The 27,868-nt window shown below is 40.7% G+C and overlaps 2 protein-coding genes and 1 long non-coding RNA gene across 3 annotated transcripts in view; 2 read left to right on the top strand and 1 right to left on the bottom strand.

Moving 5' to 3' along the window:
- Window positions 1–2,746: 2,746 nt before the first annotated feature.
- Window positions 2,747–6,599, bottom strand: zic5 (Zic family member 5). The gene is made up of 2 exons (XM_004081448.4): window positions 5,396–6,599; window positions 2,747–4,410 (listed from the first exon to the last, which is right to left on the bottom strand). Exons 1-2 carry the CDS (start codon window positions 6,432–6,434, stop codon window positions 3,971–3,973), a joined length of 1,479 nt encoding a protein of 492 aa, XP_004081496.1. The 5' UTR covers window positions 6,435–6,599; the 3' UTR covers window positions 2,747–3,970.
- Window positions 6,600–6,951: 352 nt separating this feature from the next.
- LOC110017410 overlaps window positions 6,952–27,868 on the top strand; it is a 124,734-nt gene continuing 103,817 nt past the window's right edge. Inside the window, exon 1 of the long non-coding RNA XR_002872446.1 lies at window positions 6,952–9,002. This is a non-coding gene — a long non-coding RNA (uncharacterized LOC110017410). The remainder of the gene's footprint in view (window positions 9,003–27,868) is intronic.
- Window positions 9,973–13,527, top strand: zic2 (Zic family member 2). The gene is made up of 3 exons (XM_004081447.3): window positions 9,973–11,448; window positions 12,296–12,459; window positions 12,541–13,527. Exons 1-3 carry the CDS (start codon window positions 10,476–10,478, stop codon window positions 12,733–12,735), a joined length of 1,332 nt encoding a protein of 443 aa, XP_004081495.1. The 5' UTR covers window positions 9,973–10,475; the 3' UTR covers window positions 12,736–13,527.

Below are 27,868 nucleotides of genomic sequence, written 5' to 3'. Positions count from 1 at the left end.
ATGCTTATATGCACTTTAGTTTGTACTCTCTGGCCGTTGGGCCGCATAATTGGCCAGGTATAGCAGGGCCTGGCTCATGCGGTTGTCCGTGGACGACCTTGCTCCCCTCACCTACCGTCTTGGAGCGAATCCCAGTCCTGGGATGGGGCTTTGGACCGGGACCAAGTCTCAACCCCCACAGATGTTACAGAGCCACCACGTATTATGTCAGTTTCTGAGTGATGTACCAAGCTCTTAGGAGATGCACGACTGCAAAAGAGCAATCATGAAATCAGTTAAGCAATCCGGTTTCTTTTTTTTTTTTTTTTTTTTGCAGATTAAGTTAAAATGTTGCCATTGGGGTTCAGCACTGATCTTTGATGTGGAAGATTATGAATTACAGGGCAAAGCACAGGACAAATTGGTAGTAAGAACTACAAAACACATGAATTGTCTCCTCAAATTTGTAACAGAACAACTAAAAAGGAAAAATTTTATCCAAAATTGTACTTCTATTTAAAAGAGGTTCATCAGAAATGTCTCAAGACAATGATATTTAAGTTTTCTTTCTTTATTTATGATTTTAAAATAACATTTATTTAACCATAATGTGTGACATTTTCTTTCTTTTCTATAAATCAATCAGAAAAAGAAAATTGTGGTTAAGTAAATTCAAACAAACTAATTATTTGAGCATGCGCACACCGGAAGTACGATTTAATGAAGTTCCTACAAAATAATTACAAAAAGTACATGTTGACTTCTCCTCCCCCCGGAAGCCTTCCCTGTGAGGGGGGGGGGGGGGGGTGCGCACAGCAGCTAAAAATGGGCCACATAGACGCCAAATGTCCTCTAGAGTAAAACGGGACAGAAAAATGAATGAATTGTCGTCTCAGACTCTGATTTACACTTTAAACTCCAGGAAAAGTTTCCAAAAAACCTGGATTCAAAAGTGAAAAAACAGTTCGATAGTCTAAATTAAGCAATAAAAAGTCACTGTTGGTGTTTGCATGAAACATGCATCAAAAAGTGTCACTTCTTGCCTTTTTTCTAGTGAATTATCGGGAAGGTGCAGAAACTGTGCGCCAAATTTGAGCTCAGCATCTGCACGTTCCCTGCATTTGACTGAACACCTTGTCTATTTTTAATCTTTGGGTATCCTGACTTATGTTTGTCACTTTTGTCTTCACTAATCCTGGGAGGAGCAAAGTGTTACTTTGGGTGTGAAGCGGTGCTGCGCTTCTGACGCTTTCAAACAAAAATTAACACTCCAAAACTGACAAATACAAATTTCAAATTAAGGGGAAAAAATAAAATAATGATGTGATTCATTTCATTTTCCTCACCCTCATCCCTCCCCATTCTGACACCAAGAGGACTTGCAGTGCTGGTCTTTCCAAACGCAGGGCCGCCGCCGTGCCAGGCGCAGGTGTTAGGATCAAATGACCTGCGTTTTTCATCGAGCCTCTTTAACTTTTGTGACTGGAATGATCACTTCACATGCAACTTTGGCGCGCATTGTCCCCGCGGCATTCAGGAGACGGATAATGCTTGTAAAGTCTGACAAGAGTGCGTTTGTTTTGGCTGCACGCTCGTCCGAGAAATTATCGTTCAGCTCGTTTAAAGAGCGCAATTGAGAAGCAGCGACGTTCTCACTTCTGCGCGCTTTGTCCCCATCCAAAGTGGCGTCTGCATGTCTGACTCCGCCGGTTACTGATTTGCAGGCAGTGTGTTAAGGTGGCCCATGTAAGTGATTTTCACGGACATCCCACTAAAGGAGAACAAATCGCTGACAAAGGAGTGCCTTTCCCATTCAGTGGCGTCGTTAGGGCAACCCAAAAAGTATTTCTCAAATAATAAGTTCTACTTCAAAGCGTTTCTCACTGAAGGGTGACTGCTTCACTTCTTTTATTAAGTCCCCCTCCTTTTATTTCCATAAGAACTGTCCCTGTCATTTTTTCTTCTCTTTTTGGTGTTTATTTTTGCAGCATCTATTGCGCATTTGCAGGGCTCCTCCTTTTTGGCCCTTATGAAAGTCAGGCCACAAAGCAAACTGCAGGTGACAAAAGTTTTGGTTAAATCAAAGTTACCTGTTGATGTTTCATTTTTCCTGATGTGGGAGTTCCAAAATGTTTTCGGGAAATTCCAACAAACCCCTTTACTCAGTCAGGTGGGGCAACATAACATTTTAGAAAAACGGATTTAAAAATAAAATCCTTTTTAAGATCTCAACCTCTGTCTTTTATGGTGAATATCCTCCATTTCAGGACAGGACGCATCTCATCTTTACTTTGATTGGAGTTCATTTAGTGGCAGTTAGCGCTACCGGACATATATGTAAATGCGCGCGTCTCACCCCCCCCCCTCCCCCTCCTTCAATTGCCATAGAAATCCTAACACGCCATGAAGATTGTCAAAGCAGCCAGCCTTCCTCTCAGGACTTGCAGCCTTTGAAGCGGCGCGCAACTGGCGTTGGTCAATTTTCATTATATGGCCTGGACGTGCGTCTCTATGAAAGTGAGATTGCACGTTTTAATGGAGGAAATAAAAGGGGGAACTTGTCTTCTACACTTTGTACAAGGCTTATTGTCAGATATCTTTTTATTCTTTATTTTTCCCATGAATGATTCATGCGGGGCTGCATTGTGCTGTTGCAGCCTTTTCAGTCATCAAAGTTTTCCCATTAGCTCTGTGATTTTTGAAACTTTCAGAAATTCTTTTTTTTCCCCCCAAAGAAACCTTTTTCATACAAGTATGAGGACAAACATGTTTGAGATGAAGCTTTACTGCTGCTGCTTGATCATAAATAGTGAACAAAGGCAAAAATGTCACATCCACCAGCTAGATTAACACTTTTTTATCTTGCAGAATGATCTTACTGATTCATTTGACTCAAATCATGATCACTTAATTCTTCATTGTCCTGGAATTTTAATTAGGAATGAATATTATGCATAAGAATGAAATTTCTCTTCCTTTATCCCTAAAGTCCAGCTGGCACCTCAATATTAAAAGACAGATCACATTAAAAAAGGCATGCGAGAAAGAGTATGTCACATTCAACAGCCTATTCAAGTTGATTTTTTTTCTGTTACAGAGCACAAATGAAAAACCAAAGAACAAAGTAAGTGAATTGTTTAAAGACATCAGCAGGGCTTTACACATCACCAACACGGATATGATAACTCTTTGGTGTTTGTTGTTATTTTTTACCTTTTCCTTCTGTTTAAATCCCAGTACAACACGGATACCAACAAATAAATTACGACGTACAAAACATCACTTTTTCTTGTGAGTAAACCTACACAGCATTCACCAGGTTATTTACATATTTACAGATCCCCTCAGGGTCAATGACGGCCTGTGAAGGCAGATATTTAGGGTCTCCAGGGACTCGCTTTGCAAGCATTACACTTGTGTTTTTGTTTTTTCTTCTTTTTTTGCATAAAATATAGTCTTAAATATTTCTTAAATATTACAAAATTCCATCCAAACACATTTATTGTATAAATCTGAAAAAATTAGAACCCTTACAAAAGACGTTTCGCTTTTCTGTGTCGAAGTTCAAATCACATCTTAAAGAAAGGACATGAATAAAGGTTTTTTTTTAAACGATTATACAAAACAATACTTTTTTAACCCATCGATATCCCCTAATGTGACAAAAAGTGATTCCACTCCTCCCCCAACAGGATGTTGGAGGCTCATGCAAATAATTAAAACCTAAACACTGATCTTGTTGAAAAAAAAGGGAACAATTCTTAATGTTGGTGTTAAATCTTGATCAGTCGTGTGGCAGTAGAATTAGCTTTCAATTTCAAGTCTGATTACAGTGTGAAGGTTTTTTTTTAAACTGTTCAGGTCAAAGGTCAGAGGTCACCCCCAGAGAAACTCCTTCCTCATATAACTTGGCCTTTACGCTGCCAGTTTCCCAATGGTTCTCACTGAAAGGGTCTTTTTGACTGTCAGAGAGGGTAAGGGGGGCAGGAAATCAGAGCATCGTCCTTGGGTCTGAATTCCTAAAAGAGTCCTCTTCCTCTGAATCTGACGTTGGCATGTCGCTTGAGGGGGTGTGGAGGTGGTTGGGCCCTCCGCTGCCCTGGCACACGTACCACTCGTTGAGGTTAGTGACCTGAGGTGAGAGGTTCGCTGAGCGGTTCCTGTGCGGGTCAGGGTTGGGGGAGAGGGGGTCACCCAGAGGGTTAGTGGAGGATATATAGGGGACGTTGGTGGAGGGGGGCGGCGGGGACTTGCAGTGCACTTTCATGTGTTTGCGCAGAGAACTGGGGTGCGTGTAGGACTTGTCACACCCGCGCACCTTACAGTAGTAAGGCTTGTCGCTGGTGTGCACGTGGGAGTGCTTCTTCCTGTCGCTGCTGTTGGCGAATTTTCTGTCGCAGCCATCAAACTCGCACTTGAAAGGCTTCTCCCCTAAAACACAGACACAAGCTCATGAGAGGGTCTTTAAAAAAAGTCATTTAAAGTTTATATTTAAGAATTTCAAACCTACAAAGAAATGATAACTGCAAATGAATGATGGACCCACTAGAGCATAACAACCTAACATAAACTCAGTAAAAGTGCGATTGGTTCGTCCTTTCCACCGGGGCTGTCTGCTCACTGGAGCTCCACACTTACTTATCCTCAAGTAGGCTATATTCCCGTGTGAACACATGTAACATGCCTCGAGGCCTTCTGGTTTGCGTGTGTGTATGTGGGATTAAAGGCGCTGAGGAGACCACCAGGAGACGTCTGTGCGCCGCGCTGGAATCTGCTCGTTTCCTCTCATGAACATGCGCCAAAACTTTCATGCTTAAAGCATCTTTTTCTCAATAGGATCCAGTTTTAATTAAAACAATTTGTTTAGATAAAATAAAACAGTCTTTATACAGTTGCGTGAGAAAAAAAACGTTTTAGGGAGTTAAATAAAAAGTTATGAACAAAACCGTTTAATAGCTTTCACTGCACTTTTCTGCTTTCTTTTCAGAAAACCGCACACTTTCAACAATTATTTAACCTTTTTAGGTGTTTCTTACATTTAAAATAAAGTAACAGCGTTATCAATGTATATGCTCTGCGCTTTTGCGTAAACGTCCTACGCCCGAAGACTATTGCATTTACGCGTGTACTGCTCGTACGTAAGCACGTTTTACAAATCATATGCCGTAAAGCTTTCACGCCTACTGTGGGCGTCTGGATGAGTAAATAAAACAAACATAAAAAGTTTATCTTAAAGAATGTAAATAAATCCCCTTTTTCTTCTTACGCAAATGCCTCGTGGATCTTTTTTTGTGCGTAATTTTGCGCGATCTTAGCGGCCATCTGTTTAAGACATGGATGGATGGAAAAACAAGCCTCGCCTCGGGTCTGAGATAATCATCATGCTCAGCGATCAGTGTTTTAAACAAGGACTGACCTGTATGAGTTCTCTTGTGAATCTTGAGGTTTTCCGACCGCGCGAAGACTTTTCCGCATCCCGGGAAGGGGCACGGGAAGGGCTTCTCTCCCGTGTGCACGCGGATGTGGTTGATCAGTTTGTACTTCGCCTTAAAGGCTTTCCCTTCCCGTGGACATTCCTCCCAAAAGCAGACGTGGCTGCTCTGCTCCGGTCCGCCGACGTGCTCCACCGTGACGTGGTTGACCAGCTCGTGCATGGTGCTGTAAGTTTTGGAGCAGGGCTTTTTCTGACTCAGCTCCTGGTCGATCCACTTGCAGATGAGCTCCTGCTTTATGGGCTGCCGCATGTATCTTAAAAACGCCCCCGCGGCTGCGTGCGGAGCAGACGCGATGTTCACATTGAGGTTCATGGAGTTGTAGCTGTGGAGGGAAGACGGTCCATAGTGCTCCGGCCTGTGCCCGAAGTGCTCTGGCCTGCCGTAGACGTCCCCCGGTATACCCAGGCGCATCTGCCCGTTGAGGGCATGGTGGGCACCTGGGGACGCCTGGTCGTGAAGTCCAGTGAAAAGAGAATGGGCCCCACTTTCTGCGTGCCCATAAGCACCTGTTGGGGAGATGAACATGCCATGGTGATGAGGGGAGGAGGCGGAACTATGCTGGTCGCCAAGTGCATGCATAGCAGAGGCTGAGAGTTCTCTCCTGAGGATGAAGTCCCTGCTGCTTGAGTAGCCTGAGTGGGGGTGAGCCACGGGGAAACCAACTGTGGTCTGAGCAGAAGTGAAAGATGCCGCGGTCTGGGCTTCGGGATGGCTCTGAATGTGTTGAGACGGGCTAAGTTTGAGAGCATTTGTCTGTGCCATGTGCTCTGGTCCAAATGGAGTGAGTGCCACTCCGGGGTCGTTGCCCAGCTCCCCGGGGTGGAGGTGGGCATGGTGGGAGAGAGGGTGATGCCCCCCTAGCCCCGGGAAGCCTGTCATATTCTGATGAGGAAGGGGTTGAGTCGCTGCCAAATCCGCTAATCTTATCGCCGGATTCCTCTTGCTTAAAGGGGGCTCCATAACTACACAGACAAGTCCATCCGCAAATGCCTCACCACTGCACGCGCTCTAAAACATGAGGAAAATATGTATATAAAGGCTCTATAAGTTCTTTTGTCCGGCTTCTAACTCTGCTTGCTCCTTTTCCCACTCTGTCCTCAAGCGATTGGCAGAACATACAACAGTTGGAGGACACAGTGGGGAATACAGTTTAGAAATGGCACTGCGGGTATTGGACGAATTTCGGTGACTGGCAGTTAGGGGGACGAAGCGATTGGCTGTCTTTCAGCGCAGGGGCTCAGCAGGGTTCCGCCCCCTCACTCTCTTTATCGCTGTTGACTCCAAAAAGTTGTACTCACAAAGTTACCAGCGGATCTGTTTGTGCGCCTTTTCTGTTTACCTGCGCTGGTGCGCACGGATCAGCGGAGTATCCGTTTAGGGGGGCACGGGCTTGATGACTTATCCCCGGTTTTATGTGCGGCTAAAACCCTTCCTTGAATTTTTTTTTTTGTGGTATCAAAGAGAAAAGAAAGCCGAACAACAAGTAATTGGTGGTGCGTTCTGTAAAGAAAGCGTGGAAAGAAGCAGATTTTTCATATTAGTTTGTTTTATTTGATCCTTTTTTTGGCTCAAAATTGATTCTAAACATTTTTAGTTGTTATTGTAGTTTGATGAATTGCACTCATGTGAGGGGAAAAAACAGCAAAAAAGGCAGTTTGGAGGTAAATTAAATAAATGCAGATTTTTTTAAAATAATAAACAAATCAAATTGTAATGTTTAACATATTAGTTTATGAGCAGTAATAACAATGCAGTAACATGTTATAGCATTTGGCACTAACATAACCTCAGCTGGGCACAACACCACACACACTCCCTAAAGTTCTACTGCATAGACATTTATTTTCAATGGGCGTTGTTGAAAGTTGTGTTGTTATTTATGCATTTTTGTTCAATTGTTTATTGGTTAATATCATTCGTTTCATATCACATATCTTAGACTTCAAATTTGTAATTATTTTATGAAATGCAAGTAGTTTTAATGCATCCAATCATATTTTGCAGGTTTAGCTTTCATTGTTTTTTTTTTGTTTTTGTTTTTTTACTCCCCCATTATGTCAGATGTTGCACTTGCTCGCCAGTTAAAACTGATTTATGGTCTCGATGAGCAGCAGCTGAGGTAAAAGCTGTGGGTTCCTATTTCCACACGCAATGTGGCGTTAAAAAGATAAAGTGTCTGCGGTTCAGCAACTGTTGCCACTTCATTATATTTCCAACATGTGTTTTTTGTCAACTTTATAAATCAGAAGAACATTTTCACTTTAAATGTAATAAATAAATAAATAAATAAATAAATAAATAAATAAATAAATAAATAAATAAATAAATAAAATGTTTGGAGATGCCGTTAAAAATATAAACCACCTCGTTCAGCTCCAAAGATTCTCTCTGGAAGCACATAAAACTCCCATGCGCAGCGGGTGCGTCGTTTATGAATTTCCAGAAAGTCTAAGGAGATAAAACCCATTTGGAACTAATCAATACCCCCAACAAATCATCAATAAAAATGCTCATTTCCATAATGAAGTCTGGCTTTTGTTATTCGTCTGCCTCCTCCTCGATGCTGGTCATTTTCCCACATTCATCATGCTCTGAGGCAGACTTCAGTTTTGAAAGAATGAGTCGGTTTTGCTCCACTCATAGCTTCCATATCATCCACGGGTGGAGGGTGCCACAGACACGAGAAGGGGGCGTCTTCAACATCCCCGTGTGTGTAAAACAAAGCCGCTTTTGTAATAAACTGGCTTATTTCCCCCCAAAAAAGAAGTCAAGAGGGCAGCATATGTGGTCTTAATGGGTTATAGGTCAAACGGCCATGAAACGCAAGGTCACGGAAGCCACGCAAGTCACCTTCCAGCGTGTCAACATATTGATACTGTCAGATAACGGGGAGGAGAATGGTGCCTTCTGCGTCCATGATAATGCGCAAGCAGAGCGCCCTTATGTGATCAAGATGGTTGCTTTTATTGATGGATTCCCAACAGTTCAAAGCTGTCATTCCCATTTGTCATAATAATATTTGTTTTCTTCCTATAACCATCATTTTAGCCTCAAAAACCTGTTGAAATAAATGATTTTTGTTGGGTGTGGGGGGTGGGGGGTAGGAGAGCTTTTCCCCTCTATATCCAAGAGGTTTGGAAAGCTGCAGCCCTGTGCCCCCCCCCCCTTCCTCCTCCCTTTTTTATTTTATTTCTTTAGCTTCTTTTCCTATCTGGGGAGGTTTTTTTTGGTTTTTCACTGAAATAAAGAGCTTCTTATAAGGGTCGGCAAACGTGACTTTGAACTTGGATCAGTTCCTGCGTTTCCTGCGGTGCGGGTTGAAATAGACTTGGGGAAAAAAGAAGGGGCACTAAGGCTGTCCCAGTCTGAGCCTGGAGACACACAATTAAAAAAAGAGAAAAAAAAGATTTTTCTTCTCTTAAAAAAAACCTTTCCTCCATGTCACCGTTATTGTGTCGCCTAATGCGCATGGGAGAGCTGGCGCAGGCAGACGGAACGGAAAGGTGCGGAATTTAACGCAGTGCAAATGTAAGTAAAACTTCCTTTTGTCTTGTGCGTAAATGAGCAGCTGTGGCGCATGACTTATACGCTCGTAAAATGCTTGTGTTGGAAAGTTGCCAAAAAGTTAGAAAAATACTTGTTTTTCACGATCAGGCAAACAAATATGAAGTAAAGACGCTTAAACGAATTGAGAACACCCACTTGAGTGTTAAAACTCTAAAAAAAAAATCCAAAAAAGTCGTTTTTTAGGCCTCAAATCAAACTAAACATCTCTCATATTTGCAAATGAAACGCTGTCACAGCAACAAAAGGGTTAACTTGGATGTTGTCGCAGGTCAACGCCACAACATGAAACTTTATTGGTGTGGTGGATGTGAGAATTGCCGAGGAAACAGAGCGATGTAAAGAAACCAACAACAACAAACAACCTCTGGTGGTTTGTAGTGTGACAAGCGGGGCACCACAAAGGCCTGCCTGTGGTTTTTCCACAAGCAATGAGAAACCAAGAAACCACTCAAATCCAAATAGGACATGAGAATAGTGTTGCGCACACATGCACATGCGTAATATGCGTACGCATATTGTATATGCATATTATCCAGCATATATATATATATATATATATATATATATATATATATATATATATATATATACATACATATATATATATACATACATACATATACCGGTATATATAGTATATTATAGTCAAATTTTTAAGAGTTTGTGCGGGAATTTGATTTTATTGAGGATTTCTTTTTATTCTGCAACAAATAAACAACAACAAAAAACATCCTCCCCCTGCAACCCCCCCCCCCCCCCCCCCCAAAGACAGCTCTTCTCGAAGTAGGCGGTAATCATTAGTGGAAAACGGCGTTTCGCCATTAAGCCTCCCCAGCAGTACCTGCCATTGGAGGGGCACCTGGGATTGATGAGGCGCTGTGGCCAATGAGACCGCGAGGAGCCAATGAACGAGCCGCAGTTTAAAGGGGGCGGAGGAAGAGGTAGAGCCAGTCCACGGAGAAACAGGGACCCTCCGCCAGAAAACGCAGGCGAGCCGCAGAAATAAATGCGCGTCCGGGTGGAACGGCGTTTTTTTCCAGATGCTCCTGCTACTCTCGATCCGCGTTAGCCATTGAGATAATTGTTTCAGTCTTTTTTAGTGTTTCCAACGCATCCTGCTTGCGTAGTCAAGGAGAGAGGACCCAAGGAAACTCTTTGATGTTTGGATTCAACGCGTAAAAGTAAATTAGAAGTAGACCAGATCTTAATAAGCCGATGTTTCTTTTTTTTCCTCCCCAAATTTTTCTTTTGATTTTGATTTAATCATGTGTGGAGCAGCCTTCTAAATCCAGCTTGGTATGGTTTCTAAAGCTGGAAGCTGAATCGTTGCGCGCCAGCATCAATATTTGATTTTTTTAAAACTGAATTGCTGTTTTTTTTCTTTCTTTTTTCCTGTGCTGATTGAAACAAAAAATAATAACCGCTTCTGATATCATGTTACTGGATGCTGGTCACCAGTTCGCCGGACTGGGAGTGGGCTCTTTTGCCAGGCATCACTCTGCAAGCGAGATGCAGGACAGAGACTTGAGTTTGGCACAGAATAGCTTTGTAGACTCCGCACACATGGGTGCGTTTAAGCTCAACCATGATCTCTCCCCGGGACAGAGCTCTGCCTTCACCTCTCAGGCGCCGGGGTACCCCGCCGCGGCTTTAGGGGCTCACGCTGCCCATGTCACGTCGTACGCAAGCTCTCCTTTCAACTCCACCAGGGACTTTCTCTTTCGTAGCCGCGGCTTCGGAGAATCCTCTCCGGCCAGCAGCCAACACACTATTTTTGGCCCCACGGCGGGATCCCTCCATCACTCCCACACAGACACCCAAGGCCACATTCTCTTTCCCGGGATCCACGACCAACATGGCTCCCACGCATCCCCGAACGTCCTGAATGGGCAGATGAGGCTCGGACTACCCGGAGAAGTTTTCGGACGCTCCGAGCAGTACCACCAGGTCTCCAGTCCGAGGACCGACCCCTACTCCGCAGCGCAGCTCCACAACCAGTACGGCTCCATGAATATGAACATGGGGATGAACATGGCAGCCCACCACCACCCCGGTGCCTTTTTCCGGTACATGAGGCAGCAGTGCATCAAGCAGGAGCTCATCTGCAAATGGATCGACCCCGATCAGCTCAGCAACCCCAAGAAGTGCTGCAATAAAACTTTTAGCACCATGCACGAGCTGGTTACGCACGTCTCTGTGGAGCACGTCGGTGGACCGGAGCAGACCAACCACGTCTGCTTCTGGGAGGACTGCTCCCGGGAGAGCAAGCCGTTCAAGGCAAAATACAAACTGGTAAACCACATTCGGGTGCACACCGGGGAGAAGCCGTTCCCATGCCCCTTCCCCGGCTGCGGAAAGGTCTTCGCGCGGTCGGAAAACTTAAAGATCCACAAGAGGACGCACACAGGTAATTCAACTTTTTATAAACACCTTTTAGGCCATCACGCGCGTCCATTTCCATTTGTGTTGTGACAAATTCCAATCAGATCTAATTAAGAGAAGGTATTCTTGGCCGCTAAGGCAGGAGGCGTTAAAGTAGATTTTGGAGCGCATCCAACATGGACTGCTTTACGATCATGTCACAAATAATTCGTGTTGCACACCTTTCACCAGCCACGTAAATAGAAAAAGAAGAATCTGATAAACGATTTCCGGTTGGGAAACAATTTCAAGGCCTGTGGACGTTTTACTGTTGCGGCTCAACTTAACTAAATGGGTCAGAGGGGACGGTCAAAACGCTTTGCGTGTTAAGGACAGCAAATCAGCTCCACTCCGCGTTAAAGCTCGGATCTGCAGTGACCCTGATAGTCTCCGGTCCTCCCCAAATATTTGAATTAGGTTGTATGTGTAAAAAAAAAGAATAAAAAAGGCGGCAGCCGTGAAAGAAATGCCTTTTGTTGTTGTGCGTTAATGTGCCAAACATGAGCATTACCACATTTATGATTCTTTGGTGAGAAATCCTTGTGAGTTTATGTCATGAAATTGATCAAGATTTATTGTTATTAGATTTTTACTGTCTCTCCAGCAAATGTTTTTGCGGGGCCCACTGTGAACGGCCTTTCCTTCCCTCCCCCTCTCCCAAACCACAGATGCGCATACATTGTGGGGGGAAATACGCGTTCAAATTCTGCTGTTTTGAAATGTGAATGTCACCTTTTGGATGTTAGGCACGCTAATAATTGAAAGTTTGTAAAATGTTTTGTACTCTCATTTTTTGAAAAGGTATATTTTTATCTTCTATTTTTTGTAAACAGGAGAAAAACCCTTCCAGTGTGAGTTTGAAGGCTGCGACAGAAGGTTTGCAAACAGCAGCGACCGGAAAAAACACATGCATGTTCACACATCGGACAAGCCATATCTCTGCAAAATGTGCGACAAGTCCTATACACATCCCAGCTCTCTACGGAAACACATGAAGGTGAATATCACGCTCAAAAGCTGCTTGTCCTCAGATGAGTCCACAGTCTGTAAAAGTTTTTTTGTTTCTATTTATTTTTAGGTCCACGAATCATCTCCATCAGCATCAGACTCATCACCAGCAGCCAGCTCTGGCTATGAATCCTCCACGCCTCCGGGCCTAGTGTCTCCCACCACAGAGACCCAAAGCAACACCACCCTGTCCCCAGCCTCAGCTGTGCACAACACCACCAGCCACAGTGGCCTGTCCTCCAATTTCAGTGAATGGTATGTGTAGGACTAACCTGAAACGAAGCAACACGCTCTTTTCACAGCACTGGGCCACGTTTTTCTGCAGGAGACAGGGACACTGTGCTCACAGGAGGCACATTTATTTTTTATTCTGTTGTTTCACCAGGAAAAATGATGATTGCCAACAAGGGATATTTCATAATGTACATATTTACTAAAAAAAATCCCCACTCTGTTGTAATAGTTTGTCAGTCTTTGTTGTATAGGTGTTCCTTCAATGGTAGCTATCTCTAACTGGACTCTTAGTGCACATATTGCCATGAAATTGTACTATATTGTTGAATATTGTGATCCCAAGGCAAACTGATTGTATCATACTTTAACATCTATAAACTGGAAAGAGTGCCAAAGTTAACATTTAACTCAAAAAGACCACAATAATATGCTTGTGAATGTACATTTTAGTTTAACTTGTGATGTTTTTGTGCTTTGCGAGTTTGAATTGTGAAAAAACTTATCTTGGAAGATTGTGAGGACAAATAAACGTTGTGCTGGTTGATTTTTTTTCTTTTCTTCCTGTAACTACACCCCTCCTTTTGTAAATATTAGCTGCCATATTTATCCATTTGTAATTAAATTATGGTATTTACTTGCTACAGATGAAACAGTATTTATAAAGAATGTTTCTTTACTATAAATATGTACAATGACGAGCTAAACAAGGGCAGTTGTTTCGTTTTGTGCTTTTGTTCAAAGTTTTAAAATGTGTTTCCTCTCTCATTGTAAGAAGAATTTTACTGCATACAAATATAATAAAAAGGTGTTGCAAGTGATCGTTTTTCCTGTTTGGCTGTCATTTATATTTTAACTGATTCTCATTTTTAATTTTATACATAAATAATATATACAATTTTGGATTTTCAAAGTTTTGTTAAACATAAACTCTTCATGCTGTCAGTTGCTGATAGAATATCAAAGTTTTTTACTTCAGACTTTGCAAAGCATGTCTCCAGGCTGTAAACGTACTAAAAAAATAGGACGTTTCCCCCAAAAAACACACATTTTGAAAATATAAACAATACTTAAAATCACTCATTTTGATTAATGAAATAAAAATAATGCAGCTTTCTTTTGGATCTCAAAAATCTATTCTTGCACTTTCTTAAAAGCTTTTATTTTTAGAAATTTTGAAAAAAAAATCTCTATGTAAAATTACAGCAATGAACATGAACTTGGCTGAATCATGCAGAAAATCATGTTTCCCCTCTGAATGGAAATCTACTCAAACTGATTTAAATCCACTTCCTTAATTTTCTGTTTTGTTTGTTTAGTGTTGGTTTTTTTTGTGGACGCACGACAACGCGTAAAAAGTGGAATAAATCAACATTCGGTGGTGTTTTGGTTTGCTTCTGCGTGAATGATTGGCTTTCATCGCTGCCACATCAGTTGTGTGCGTCATGGATGTAGAGCGCGACAAGTAGAGGGGCTTGTTCAGAGCTGCAGGCCGCGTCTCCGCAGCAGCAAGTGGAACTCAAGGAGCTCCTTGACTGCAGGCAACGCTGTCTCTTGTTATACAAGCTGCTCACATTACTTGGTTGACAGAGTGATGTAAGTTAAAAGGTTGGTCTCCAGGGAAGCAGGGCATATGCTGAAACATTTATTTTTTCGAATTTATACTTCATTATTTATATTTTTATGACATTGTTTTCTAATTTTGTTAGATTAATAAAATATGTATACATGAATTAAATTATATTTAGAGCTGGAAATAACCTCCCTGTGGCCCCTTCCGTAGCTGACCTCCCCGTCTGAAGAAGGTGTGACCTGTTGAGAGTGGGAAAGGTCAGCTCCACACAGTGCGTCCATGACGGTTCCTGTTCGGCTCCTGCTGGGCTGATATTGATCCGCAGAGGAGGAAGCGCTTTTCTTCCTACTTCTCGCTGCTCTTTGTACATTGTTGCGTGAACTGTAAGGAGGCTATGGAGACAACAAATCCGCAGCCAGACTCGCCGGGCCCGGAGAGTCGAGATGAAGCAGTGCCGTGCGTTTTTTCTAAAGTTTAAGGTTTTTTGGCTCAGTGGTGCGCTCAGAGTGGAAACATTGGGGATCTGGAAACGGAAATATGACTTTTTTTAGATTAAAGTTTATCATCTGACAGGATAACTATAATTTTTGAGAAAATAAAAATAAAAAAAATGAAACAAAATTGTTCAAAAATGCGCACATGATGGGATATGAATAGACATGAGTCTTGATTCAGTTTTAGTTAAATCGGAGCGCATGCAGGCTTAGTACTGGAGGACTTCTTAAGGCCTGCAAAGGTTAGACTGAACTTTGCGCAGCTGTGTGAGGTAAACACGGAGAGAGAGGCTCCTGGGAGGGAGAATTCACGAGTGCATGGATGCTGTCAGAGCGCGCGTGGGTGTGTAAAAAACTGAGTTTATTAGTTTGAAACAGGCGCGACTCTGAAATATCAATCACGGTGTTGTTAGTAATTGTCACGTTCAATAACACAATGAGGTTTATGTACGTTTTTTTGCGCAAAAGAGCGACGCGTTTTATTCTAATAAATGCATTTGAAGTGCAGATTTTTGCATGAAAATAAACCAAAGCAAGTTTAATATGTTTACTTGTTTTCTGCTATTTAAACAAATAAATGTCCTGTTTAATTTATACAATGGTCGGACAAATAAGTTAAATAAAGTTCAAATAGTTCCTCCTGGAAGAAGTCCCACGCTCTAGTATTGTCACATAAAACACAAAAACTCACACTAGTAATCTGAATTTTAAGGTCAAACGAAACTAGAACCATTAAAAAGTGGAACGTTAAAAACATGTTTTTGATCATTGGAAATACTTTTCTAAAAGTCAGCAAAAGTTGTGCAAAAATGAAACAATTTTTCCCCGTAAAATTCAGCTTTATTGAAACTATAAAAATGTAAAAGGAAGAAAACAAAAAATCCGCCCAGCAAAATCAATATTTATTTTGCTTGTTAAGCTAAATTGGTGTTAATTAAATCAGAAATGCTATTTCAACTGATCTACATATGGGCAAATAAATGTAGAAGAATAAGTTTTGTCAGGTGACATGTTTTCAGGAATCCCTAAAATAATTACTACATCTGTCAATTAAATTCGACCTAATGAAGTAAAAAGCTATGTTTTTGTGGGAAAACAGAAAAATAATCATCTTAACTGAGATTTCAACCATAGATAAAAACTTTTAGGTCTGAGAAGTAATGCAAAGACGGGATAACACAACAATAACAAGAGGGTTTAGTAGATTATTATCAAAAGTTTTTAATAAATGATGAAATTTGATTTGCCATCTTTGAGCTGCGATGAATTAACTGTTTACAGTGTTGAAAATAAATATAAAAAGATTGAAATGCATCCTCTTTCTGACTGTCCTATGTTTTCTTCCTCCCTCCTTCTTCCATGCTTTCTTTCCTGGTATCTCCCTCCCTCCATCTGTCCTGTCTGCCCGTGTCTGTCTGTCTGTCTGTCTGTGACATGGCTTATGTTGTGTTTGTACTGAATTGGAAGTACAGTCTGCCTTCCTGTGCATCACAGCTCCCGTGGCCTTTCATGTGAGTTCAGCGGCTGCCTTTCTCACAAAGATGAATGTGTTTTCAGTGAAAGAGCCGGAATGGCTGTCACTTCTCCTGGCACAGTGCAGAAACAAACAAAACCCCCCTACTCCTTCAAGGAAGCTGGCGCTGGCGCCTCCCTTCGGACATAAACACTTCAGAGTCAGGAGCAAAATAGCCTCAAAAGCTAAACGCGCTCTCTTTCATGCAAAAAAAGCAAAAAAGCTTGGCATGACTAGTCCTGATGCACAAAAAAAAAGAAAGAAAAGTGGAGAGGTGCAGAGTAAATTACATACTTGAGCAGGACTGAGGTGTGCTTTTTGTTGTGCCCCCCCACCCCCCACCCACCCACCACCACCAAATAAGGTGCTAGAAATTCACTTATCCTTTCAGAAACACTGCATCCGTCCCCGTGGCTGTTTTTGAAGAAAAGTTCCCAATATGGCTCCCATACAGCACTGTGCCAAATTGGCTTCGCTCTGTAATGAGCAGCAATTATGAGGCGTTTTCCACTAATGCCTTTTTGCTTTAGCTTAAGACAAGAGAAACATCCCATCAAAGGGCAGAAACACACCATTCACACCAAACAGCACCGGTTTACACACAGATATGTAAAGGAAATCCACGAGAAGCTGACGGGGGACCAGACAACCCCTTCCCAGTCAGCCAACCAAATACACCCAAAACCCAAGGGCCTATGAACTTCCACTTCCTCCGCCATTCACACCACACTAGGCCGAGGAAATTTTCAATTTCCCCACACCTGTAAACATGCTGTTTTACCTTGACTCCTTTGATCTTCAAACAGGCCAGAGCCGTGCCCCGAGGGACTCTGTTTAGAGAGGTGACTGGGTGGTGTGTTTTCTCTTGGTTTATGGGAATACTTGGGGAGTAATGGGACAAACACTTTTGGCATTACATGTTTCATATTTTGCTGGGAAAAACTATTGTGAGACTTCATCAAGGATACCAAAGATGAATGTCAAACCAGAGCGCTGTCTGGTTTAGATTCAATACTTTGAGCATCAAAAGATGAACTTTTTTTTGGTGTTTTTTGAAGTAAAAGCAAAAAGTAATTAGCAGGAAAAGATCTTTAATTTAATCAGATTTTGAGTTTGATGTAAAAAGAAACATTAAAGGGAGCAAATGGGAGATTTCTCACAAAACATTTGTCTGGACTGTCAGCAACTCAAAGGCCACTGCCAAATTATAAAAGTTTAATCCATGAGTCACTGCAAATCATTTCTTCTTGTCGAACGCGTGACACATAAAAAGTTACCAAAGGAGTTTTTTTTTGAAGGAAAAGAAATGGTGCCAGTAAACGGCGGTGAATGCTCCTGCGCCCCTCAACTGTCAGTCAGGTTCAAATCAAGAGCGATAAAGTAAAAATAAAAATCCCCTGCTCATATTCAAATAGATTTATATGACATGACACAGGAATGAGTTGAATATGCCCCCTGCTACTTCTACACACATAAACACACACTAGCCTACAAACCTTCTGTCACCTGGTGTGTTTTCTCATTTTTTTTTAGATTTATTGATTTTTACCCCCTTAAATCTCACCAGATGTGAGCTAAATCGAAAGGAGGAGAGCTTTCATGAAAGTTTGCCTGGCTTTGAGATGATTTAATTTCTTGACGGCGTGTGATGTGACAGTGTGGAAATGTTCACTGTCTTAAAACACGTTGGCGCTAAAAGCCTGGCCAACTTCCACGGCTCCATCTAATAAGACAGAAATGAAAGAGGACAGGGATCAAACCAGTTGCGGTCCCCATGATGCAAGATAATATTCAGTAAGTCGTTATCACTCTGATCTCAACAGCGTTTTCACTGTCTGCTTCTCTCCAGAGGGTTCCATTCACCAGAGGAGACAAACAAATAACACACTGGTGCAGGCTTTGTCACATGCAAATCAGGGAAATATGCATCTCGCATTTCCATCTGCAACACCATTTGGCTGCAGTAACACGGGCTTTTGATTGCATGCCTCAGCATTTGCCAGAGTATCATATTTTAGTAGTGATTTGAAGTGGCAGGACAAGTTCTTGTGGGTTTATCAGTGTTAGTTTTACCCCAGCAGGACGCCACTCAGATTGCACCCTATAGAAGTCGTGGGTTCTCTTGGAAGGGGCCGTGAAAGCTTGCTTCCAGATCCAGAGTTTAGTGGGCTGGAAGAAACTAATTTGATTGACTTTCACCTCCGTTTCTTTTTCTCTCTTGTATCTCCAAGTCCCCTGACAGTAAGAGACTTTTCTGCTCAGTGAGTGTATTGACTAGCAGTCAGTTAGCACTTGACATGTCAATGTCCAGTCCAATCAAGTCCTGTTATATTCTAGGTGTTTCCGTATATATATATATTTTTTTGTCGGTAGAACTGATTTGCTTGACAGAAAATTTTGGTGATGTCAGCAGGAACACAGAAGATTTGAACCGGTGTGTGAATCCTAGTAATCTATCATGATAACAGGACTATCAGATCTCTATTTGCCATCCAATACATATTTACAAAGCAAGAGCCGAATCTTAAGATCTGTTTTGAGAAAAATTGTCTTATTGTCTGATTTGCAAGAAAAAAAGTTTTATTAAGAAAGACATTTCAATAGCAAAATAATCTTAGTTTAAGAAAAAAATCTTTTAGTGACTAGAATTATTTTTCTTAAAGTAAGAAATCTTGGTAAAACTAGTTTTTTTTACCCCATTGGCAGATCTTTTGCTTATTTTAAAGAAAACCTTTTTTTTAATTTTAGTAATTATTTTTACTTATTTCTACGTGGCCTAATTTTGCAGTGTATAGTGTATTTATACAGTTCATACATTCAAGCATCTCACATCCGTCCAAAATAAAGTCAGATCTCGATTGTCTAATGTATTGAAGCCATCCTTTGCATATAGAACTCAATTTATGGAACTGGAATAAAAATGTCGGTTTCTTTATACATCAAGCATCACCTCAACCCATTCTTTCACTTTAGGCACTAACATGCGTCACCATCTTCTTGTAAATGCCTTTTTCACTGGCCAACAGCATAATTCTCAAGATTGTCTAGTTATTAACTCTTGTTAGATTAACAATCTCAATCTTTCCAAGGTACATAATCTCAAAGGAAAGAAGAAACTTTGTTCTCAGGACTCCATCTTTGCCTTTTCTAATCTCAGTTCAATACTGATTTAACAGTGAGCATTACCAGAATATGTGGAAGTGATCTGCTTTACTTGCACCACAAAGTCTCCAACAGTTTGTGACTCCATGTTTTCTTTGTGAAGCGGTCACAAAATATCTGGCAGTACTCTTCCACCAGTACGCATCCAAAACATTGAGTTTGTAGATTCCATTTAACTCCTTCCATTCATCCGTTGAGTGTTGGAATTAGTTCCATTCTCGTATAGTTTTTTTATTGTTGTAGTGAGTTTGGACCAAAGTAATCAGCTCTGAAAGATTAAAGAATATAAAGCAGAAAAATATAGAAAAAAAGTTATGATAAAAAGAAGAACTATAACGTAGAACATCAACAGCACTTAAAAGTAAAATCTTAACACCAGATTAAACAAAATTCCTGTTCAAAATTGATGATATGGAGCATTTCCTAAAATCTACATGGGAAAAATTTTAACATTTTAAGGATTTTATTCGGTGCACAATAAATCCTATAACACTTTTATGAAAAACAAATCAATATGAAATTAAACTAGTGGATTTGATCCATCACCACATGGATTATTCAGTTCTTTATTTCTTTGGGTAGGCTAAAACTTCACTTTGAAAGACGAAACAAAAAAGAAAAAAACATTTCATAAAGAATTTTCTCTGTTTTGGAAAATAAAACTGATATAGAAAAGTTTTTGGACAAAATGAGACATAAATTAATATTTGTTGTTAATCCTGACTGTACTGTCCACCATACAGAAGAAAATAATAACCCCTAAACTTCCCAGTTCATAAAGGCTGAACGTGTGAGAAGCGTTAAAAAAACAGTTGGATCACAATTAATGGTGAATAAAAAAATGGTTTTGCTTCAGTTGCAGCTAAAACAAACAAACAAACAAGCACATAGTAGTATAAGTCTAATATTTATGAAAATGCGAAGCTGAACAAAGTATCTTAACTTTTACATCTGACAAACATGTGAAAACACTTTTCTCTCAGAAGCACAGTAACTCGTCTCCTCCACTGTGAAACATTTTAGAGCATTGTTGAAAGAAACAGAGATGATGCAACTTAGTGTTAAACATGCCCTTGTCGTATTTTTAAACCGTGTTGCTAACCACCAGTTTGAAAAGGGCACATGTGAAATGAAATGAAATAAAATAAAATGCATGCGGTTGCTTATTCTTTTAAGATTAACACTAATCTGGCTTTGATTTTGGACTGACAAAAACACGCTCACACACTGAAATCTTGTCTCTTTAGTGGCATTTTCCTGTTAAAAGTATGTTACCCTGCATGCATGTGAGCGTGTGTCAGGTTTTCGCGTCCTTGTCAGTGTGTCGTTGCTCGTCACAGTGTCGGGTTCATGCGTATGTTTCCAACAGACGCACACTTGTCGTGCGAAGCATGCATATAAACATGACACCCAAAATAAACTGGCGTATAACCTGCTCATCAACACACGCCGCTCCTTCTCCTGTCTTTTCCTGTGAAGCAGCTTTGATGAGGGCTTCAGGGGTGTTAGCTCAGATTTCTCCCCCAATCCACCCAAGAGTCATTTAAGGTGGAGTGTGAAGGGCCAAGGCTCTCTCTGGCTGCCCCTCTCAAATGCTTCCTAGGGGTAGGAAAATATTTTTAACATTTCTCAGAAGACAGCAGAGTGATATTCCTCAAACATTAGGTATCTGGAGCGTGTCACAGTTTGCTTTTGATTAGAAAAATATTACTCTGTGTGGCAAAAAGTGCCGTTTACGCGCCACTAAGAAGCATAAACAGATGCTTCTTAGAGCACCATGGCCCATCTCTCCTCCAGGCTCTGCTCCCCCCAGCCTTGTGTCATATTTAATGAAGAGGCTTCAGTAAGGTTGGTGTAAGCTAAGGGCAGAATAACTAGTGCTCTAACACTCAGACCTCTGGGATTTAAGTCTTAATCAGGAGGCTGAGGCTGCAGTGCTCAGGGCAGGAGCAGAATTATAACTATTATGGCATGTTAGCACTTGTTTGTGAGTAAAGTGGACAGACAGATGAGTTCATTGGTGGCAGGATTAGCTGTGTCCCATGCTGATTACCAAGAAACACAAAGCCTGGGAGTCCTCTATATGCATGTTTTTTTAAAGAATAATCCAATCATATAAGCAAATCTCTTGAAAAGTGTAGTGGCTGTGAATCATAAGCAAGTTGCTCTTTGAGGTCAAACATTACAAGCATGCAAATGCCTCTTCCCAGACTCAGTTGTGACTTTGGAAGTTGAATAAAAAGGGCTTTATGCTAACAAATAACCTTTAAGAGGGAGACTCTTCAACATTTCACTTGTCTTTCAACACGTGTGTACAAACATTTTGCGTTTTTTGACAGTGTATGACCCTGCATTGTCAGAGAAAAATGCACTGTAAGCTGCTGGGCATGTCAAGCCACAGTATGAGGTCCTTACTTGCGCCATAATCCCAGCCATGGCCTTTTAACCCTCTGTGGCTCACCATTCTCTCCTCTATTTGCACCTGACAGTAGAACATGGAAAAACAAATGGAGACCTTGAAAACCATAAGGCTCTGCTTGTTTGTCCTCTAAGTTCTGCTTTTTTTTCACTCACATAACCTTTTTGCTGGGTTTTTGTAGATTTAGTCTTGTTTTTCTTCGAAAATCTAATGTTTTTGACAGAGAAAGCCCTTTTAAAATTCTGGTGCAGCCTGGGGATGGTATTGATTTGTTTGCCAAGGGTTTGTCTCATCTCTGATACGAGAGCTTCCTTTTTCAGGTAAATGTTTGTTTTTGTTTTCACCTGTCAGAGGGTCTTTGTAAAAAACAATCCTGGTTGACACTGTCCAGAAGCTTCAGATAAAGAATTCCGGTTGTATTGGAGCTTTTTTTTTTTTAACCCGTCATTACACCAGAATGGACTTTTATTCTGTAAATCACATGCCACTGCTTTCTTATAACTTGCATCTGCTGCATAAACTTAATTTCACTTTTTCTTCTTCCTCTAACCCCCTCCACCCCTTACTTTGACTAATAAAGCCACAATCCCTGCTGATGGAAAATTGTCAGTTTACCTCAAGCTGCAGGGGGCCGGGCAATCAGTCCTTAGAAAAGCAGTGCCAGGTTAACCTGCTGTGATAGTGGACTCTGGGGAGAGTGTCCCACCTCTGCTTGACATGCAGAGGCTCTGCTCACCAATGAGAGGCACGCCTGCTGCACAAAGAGATGCTCTTTAATTTAATGTTCTAAACAATCATCTTCTGGTTAGACTTGCCCTGATTTTTTTGTCTTTCTATTGTTTTTAATGTCTTGTTCCTGCAATTTCGTTTTTGAAAATGTATTGTGATGACGAGCAGTGCTTTTTCTGAATGAACAATGTACTTTAGCTTGTTTCATGAATCAAAAACTCAAAAGAAAGCCTCGGTGAGGCAATATTGCTTGCCTCCTGGTCAAATCCGTGGAGGGACATGTTAATCTGACTCTGGGGGGAGGTTGAGGGCAGGTTCACAACTTCAGGACATGCGGCGTTGACTCAGAATGCTGTAATTCAGAGCTACTTTAAGTGGCTCCTCACCAGAGCACAAAAAAACATTTGTCATGTAGATGCTCTCTGGTTCAGCAGTCATGCAAACCTGTAAGTACACTGGAATTGGACAATTTAGTTTTACTGAATTAAATGCATGTCTTTTTAGAGGGCATTTGCATCACAAAACAGGGGCATCCCTCAACCTACAATGTATTTATATTTAGTGAGGAGTGCTTTAGGTTGCCATTGTTTGCAGCAACTACCTTTCAGCTGTTGCAGCTTCAGACGGAGCTGCAGAAGAAGCCTTCAGCGTTCGGTCGTTTTCCACAGCCGTGGAGCTGTGGAGGTGCAGTTGGCACCGTGTCAAGAATGGGGCTGTCATTTGCAAGCTAATCGCATTTTTCATGCAAACTCCTTCATATTGACTTGACCATATTTGATTTAATGAAGTGAATTAATTAGAATGAATTGAATTTAAGAACTCTTCAAATAGCCTGAAAATAAGCAGGGCAGCCGCTCTGCAGTGTGACACACTCTGCTTGGCTTCTTGTTCCTGTCTTCTGACTCTGTGCTCCATTAACGGCCATTCTGTGACATTTTTAGGGTCAGTGAGTTTTTTTCCCCCTCATGATGTGACAATTACTGTAACGCATGTCTGTAAAATTTTAATTACAAATGGTATAAGAACACTTATGATGGAGACTAACTGTTTCACTTCAAACAATATCAATACCCCTTGACATAAATTTAAAGACCAACTCCAATGAAAACTGTGTTTTGGGTGTTTTGAACATGTTCTTGTAGCCTTTTTTGTATGAGGGAGGACATATGTGAAGAAAATTAAGCTCTCAATTTCATTTCTGATTATTTCTTTATTCATAATGTAAATCAGGAGCAGTAAAGAAAAACCCACACATTTGAAAAGGAGCGTATTTCTCACATAGATTATACACTGGGCAGCCCACAAGCCCCCTGCTCTGCTCCATTTGGATGCATCCACTTTTAAACAACTAGACCCATGAACCTCCTCACTTCACCAGGCATCTGGCTCAAAACTGTACGGTTGTATGGCTGAATAGCTCCAATATTGCTCGCCATGTTTGTGGCACCTCTAATGTTAAGGTAGTGGTTGTGAGGGGCAGTAAGCTAGTGGGAGAGAATTTACTGTAAACAGATGGATGGATGATGGGAAGGGGGTAGGTTTACCCAGCTCCAACAGTACAGCCCTCAACTCAGAGGTGAACTACTAATCACTTTCTGTTGCTATGCAGAAACAATGTCCTAGAAAATGACACAGGTTGTTAGATTTTGGCTAAAAGCAGTATAATCATAATTATAAGACCTCTAGGAACGCTAATACAATAGATCAAAACATGATTGGAGTGGGATCTTAACTTATGAAGTCACATTATGAACTCCATCTGAAATATCTGAAACAACAAAATGGTCAAATGTTATTTATACCAATGTAGTAAAGTGACTAAGAACCAATGACAAACTGTCTGTGTTGTGTTGTTGTGTGATGTGTGAGCAAATGGGTCTGTTATGTTGCTAAATCAGTAGATTTCTTTGCAGCAGGGTGTCTGTGCCACATTAAGCACTACAGAGTAGAAGCATGGTCAAACACTTTTGTTGTTGTGGTTTAGAAGTAAGGCTCTTTTGGATCCTTTTTGTTGCTTTTTACAGAGTGAGGACGGCTTAACAAAGAGTCTGGCTGGAACAAAATCAGCTGGATACTCACGAAAGTTAGATTTAAATGAAGCCCATGTCACATCCAGGATATCAGTGAAAGAAAGTTGTTCAAAGGCTGCAGAAGTTAGAGAGTTTTTGTTTGTTTTTTGTCATTTTTAAAGCTGCGAAGGCCTTTACAACAGACAGGTTGACAACAAGTGGCTCATAAAGCTCCTGTACTGTACATTAAGCTGCTGCTGCAGCTGCTGATAAAACGTGCCTCCCTGCATGCTGTTGTCTGTCACTTAATTAGCCTCCAGTTTTAGCATCACATGTTCATCGTGTGCATCAGTATGTGCGCACGTGCACCTGCCTGCCGTTTGGAGAGGCTGTCTAAATTTCAAATTACATTTTTCCTTCATGCCAAACTTTTCTTGGCATGAAAATAAGACAACTTAAAAAAAGAAAACTTGTTCGCTAATTGAAAAATTTCTCAGTATCCTTTTGCTCCAAATGATATAGATAATATATGTTCAGACTTTTACACAGAAATGTTGAAAATATAAAGCAATAATGTTATATAACCCTAATTGCATACAATAATTTTCTATTTTAATTTATACAATAAATAAATATTACATAAATGACATATGTTGTGACTTTATTCGCTACTCCACGTGACTTTATGTGAAAAAAGAGATCCAATATGAAAATATAACAAGAATAAAGTACTAAAAACTGGTTGAATATTTATTTTTTATAAGTGACCGTGGAGTAAGCGGGTAAGTTGCCTTCGAACTGTGCAGTATCAGAATTAACGCACTCTTGCAGATGGCTCAAACTTCCGAGGCCTGTTTTAATTTCTGATAATGCAAACTTCGTTGGCCATTAACCCTAACGTATACTCCAGTGCCACCATCACGTAACATCATGTTGCCGTGATTATTTTGTTGTTTTATGTATTTTTTTTGTTATTTCTGTAATACTACTACTACTACTAATAATAATAATAATAATGATGATAATAATAATTACCACAGTTATCTAAAAATTCTATATATTTTACAAATTTACAAAATGTATCTTTGGCTTATATCAAATGATTTGGTTTGTCTTTGTAAATCAAAACATTGAATTATGCAGTATTTACAGTTTGCTTGTAAAGTTTTTACATAATCAACACATTTTTAACATATATATTCTGGCATCCACAGATGCCAGTTTTATTATGGAATTTTTTTTTTTTTTTTTACAGTGTGTGGTACAAGTCTTTAGTACATTTTACTCAAAATGTACTATTTGGTATGTTTGTTGCTCAGTATCCTAGAGGAACCTTTGTGTTAGATACACAGAGACAGAGTCTAAAGGTGTTCCATTTAAAGGGATCTCTGACTGAAAAATGGGACCACGTCTTCAAATGCAATTCTGTGAAAATGGGAAAGTCATATCATTGCATTACAGTCATCTAGTCTCTGTCATGTTACTGTTCCCAGATTCTCTCACACTTAGATATCTGGTTTACCTCCTAACCTAGTTCCATCCATCCATTATCTTTACCCACTTCATCCAGAGAAAACACAAAACCAATCATCCAGTGCCAAACACATCCTCAGTACCATTTTCCTGCTCCAGTCTGTTTGCAAACCACTTTTTACTCCATCTTACTTTTAGTTGTCAGACTCACGGTGGGGTCACGATTCCCTGTCAGAGCTGACAGAAATTTGGTTCCTGCTGGGAGTCAGGATTTTAGGTTCCCACCCACTCGTTTCTGTCTCCATCAAAATATCTAGATTGCTGTTTGTGGATACAAACCACAGGACTTTTGCCATAGTTTAAAAAAGCCTGAATGAGAGTGATGAAGATGCCATTACAAAGATAACAGTTTCTTTTAATCCAAGTAAAACTCATATTATTTATTATAATCATGTCAAATTCAACACATGCAGGATTTGGAATGAATTTAGAATGATCTGCTAAGATCCTAAACAGAGACATTGGACCTCCAACATGATGTGAAGACCTTCTTCTCTCTTTTAGAAAGAATGATCCTTACCTTCTTTGTCTTTTAGCTTTCATTTGTCAAGAAGACTGACTTGACATTGTGTTGGACTTTTTTTTTTTTGCTGCATCCTCTCTAGTCAGTTCATTGAATCTTGCCAGCCTGCCCAGGGTGCCAGCGCAGAGCCGCATCTGAATGCTGCTTCTGCAATCTGCATGTATAAACAATGGAGGCAGCCAGAAGGAGCTAAGGTAACCAAAATATTTTTCTGCCACATTAGATATACAGCATGCATGGATCTGTGACTGTGTGAAGAAACAGCTGTGAGAGCAAACTTTAGCGACAAAAGGAGGAGATGACAGAAAGCCGTGCATGCTTAGCTAATTTGGATGAAACAGCACTGAAACTTGTGCTGAGAGCGAATATGTGTGGAATCATCAGAGAGATTTCCAGCTGTTTTAAGTGATTTGGCAACACTTTTTACAGTCTTCTTTTTTGGAATAACTGTTGCATTTATAGACATATTTATTATGTTAACACAGACATGCAAGAGGTAAATAGACACCTTTATTTTCAAGATTCTTAAGATTCTCTTTTCTTCATTCAATTATTTCAAAGTGAACAATTTAAATGTAATCGATGGGTATTGTACTACATAATGTTAAGTAGACATTTTCTTTGCAGTTTTGGATTTAGGAATTCTATTTCCCATTGAACTGATTAGCTTGGTCAGCAGCCTTCAATCGAGGTTTGTTTTCTACAATTTTCTTCAAAAGCAAAGCTTCCTCTCTGGGCTCCCAGGTCAGCCGGGACAAGAATCTGTTGACTCTCTTCTTTGGCTTTTAAATTTCACTATGTTGGAATATATGTAGGAATTTGAAGATATTCTGCATTTTTTTTTATTGGGTAAGATCAGTGTCAGATTGGCCAACATTACAACCTCTTTGAAAATCCGAGAGTTCTGACGAGAGTGTTAAGCCACATTCACACCGCCCTTGGCAACGTGGGCTCAAACGGCCACTTCCAATGAAAAGTCCATGTAAACGTGCAGATATGTGCTTCTTGAGTTTCCACATTTAAAACTCTTTTGTTCACCCGCTATACAAGTTCTTACGACCGTTTTTGGGCTTTAGGTACAAAACACACAGCCAATCAACGTCTGTTGAAAGTTTAACCAGGTTGAGCTTTGACCAATCGGGGACTCAGATTTGCTAGTGACGTATGGATGATGTACCTTCTAAGTCACAGATGTGCCAACTGTTTGAAACT

This window comes from Oryzias latipes, chromosome 21 (assembly GCF_002234675.1).
Source record: "Oryzias latipes chromosome 21, ASM223467v1".
Taxonomy (NCBI): domain Eukaryota; kingdom Metazoa; phylum Chordata; class Actinopteri; order Beloniformes; family Adrianichthyidae; genus Oryzias; species Oryzias latipes.
The sequence above is the reverse complement of the archived record's forward strand: the minus strand, read 5'-3'. Positions and strand labels throughout refer to the sequence as shown.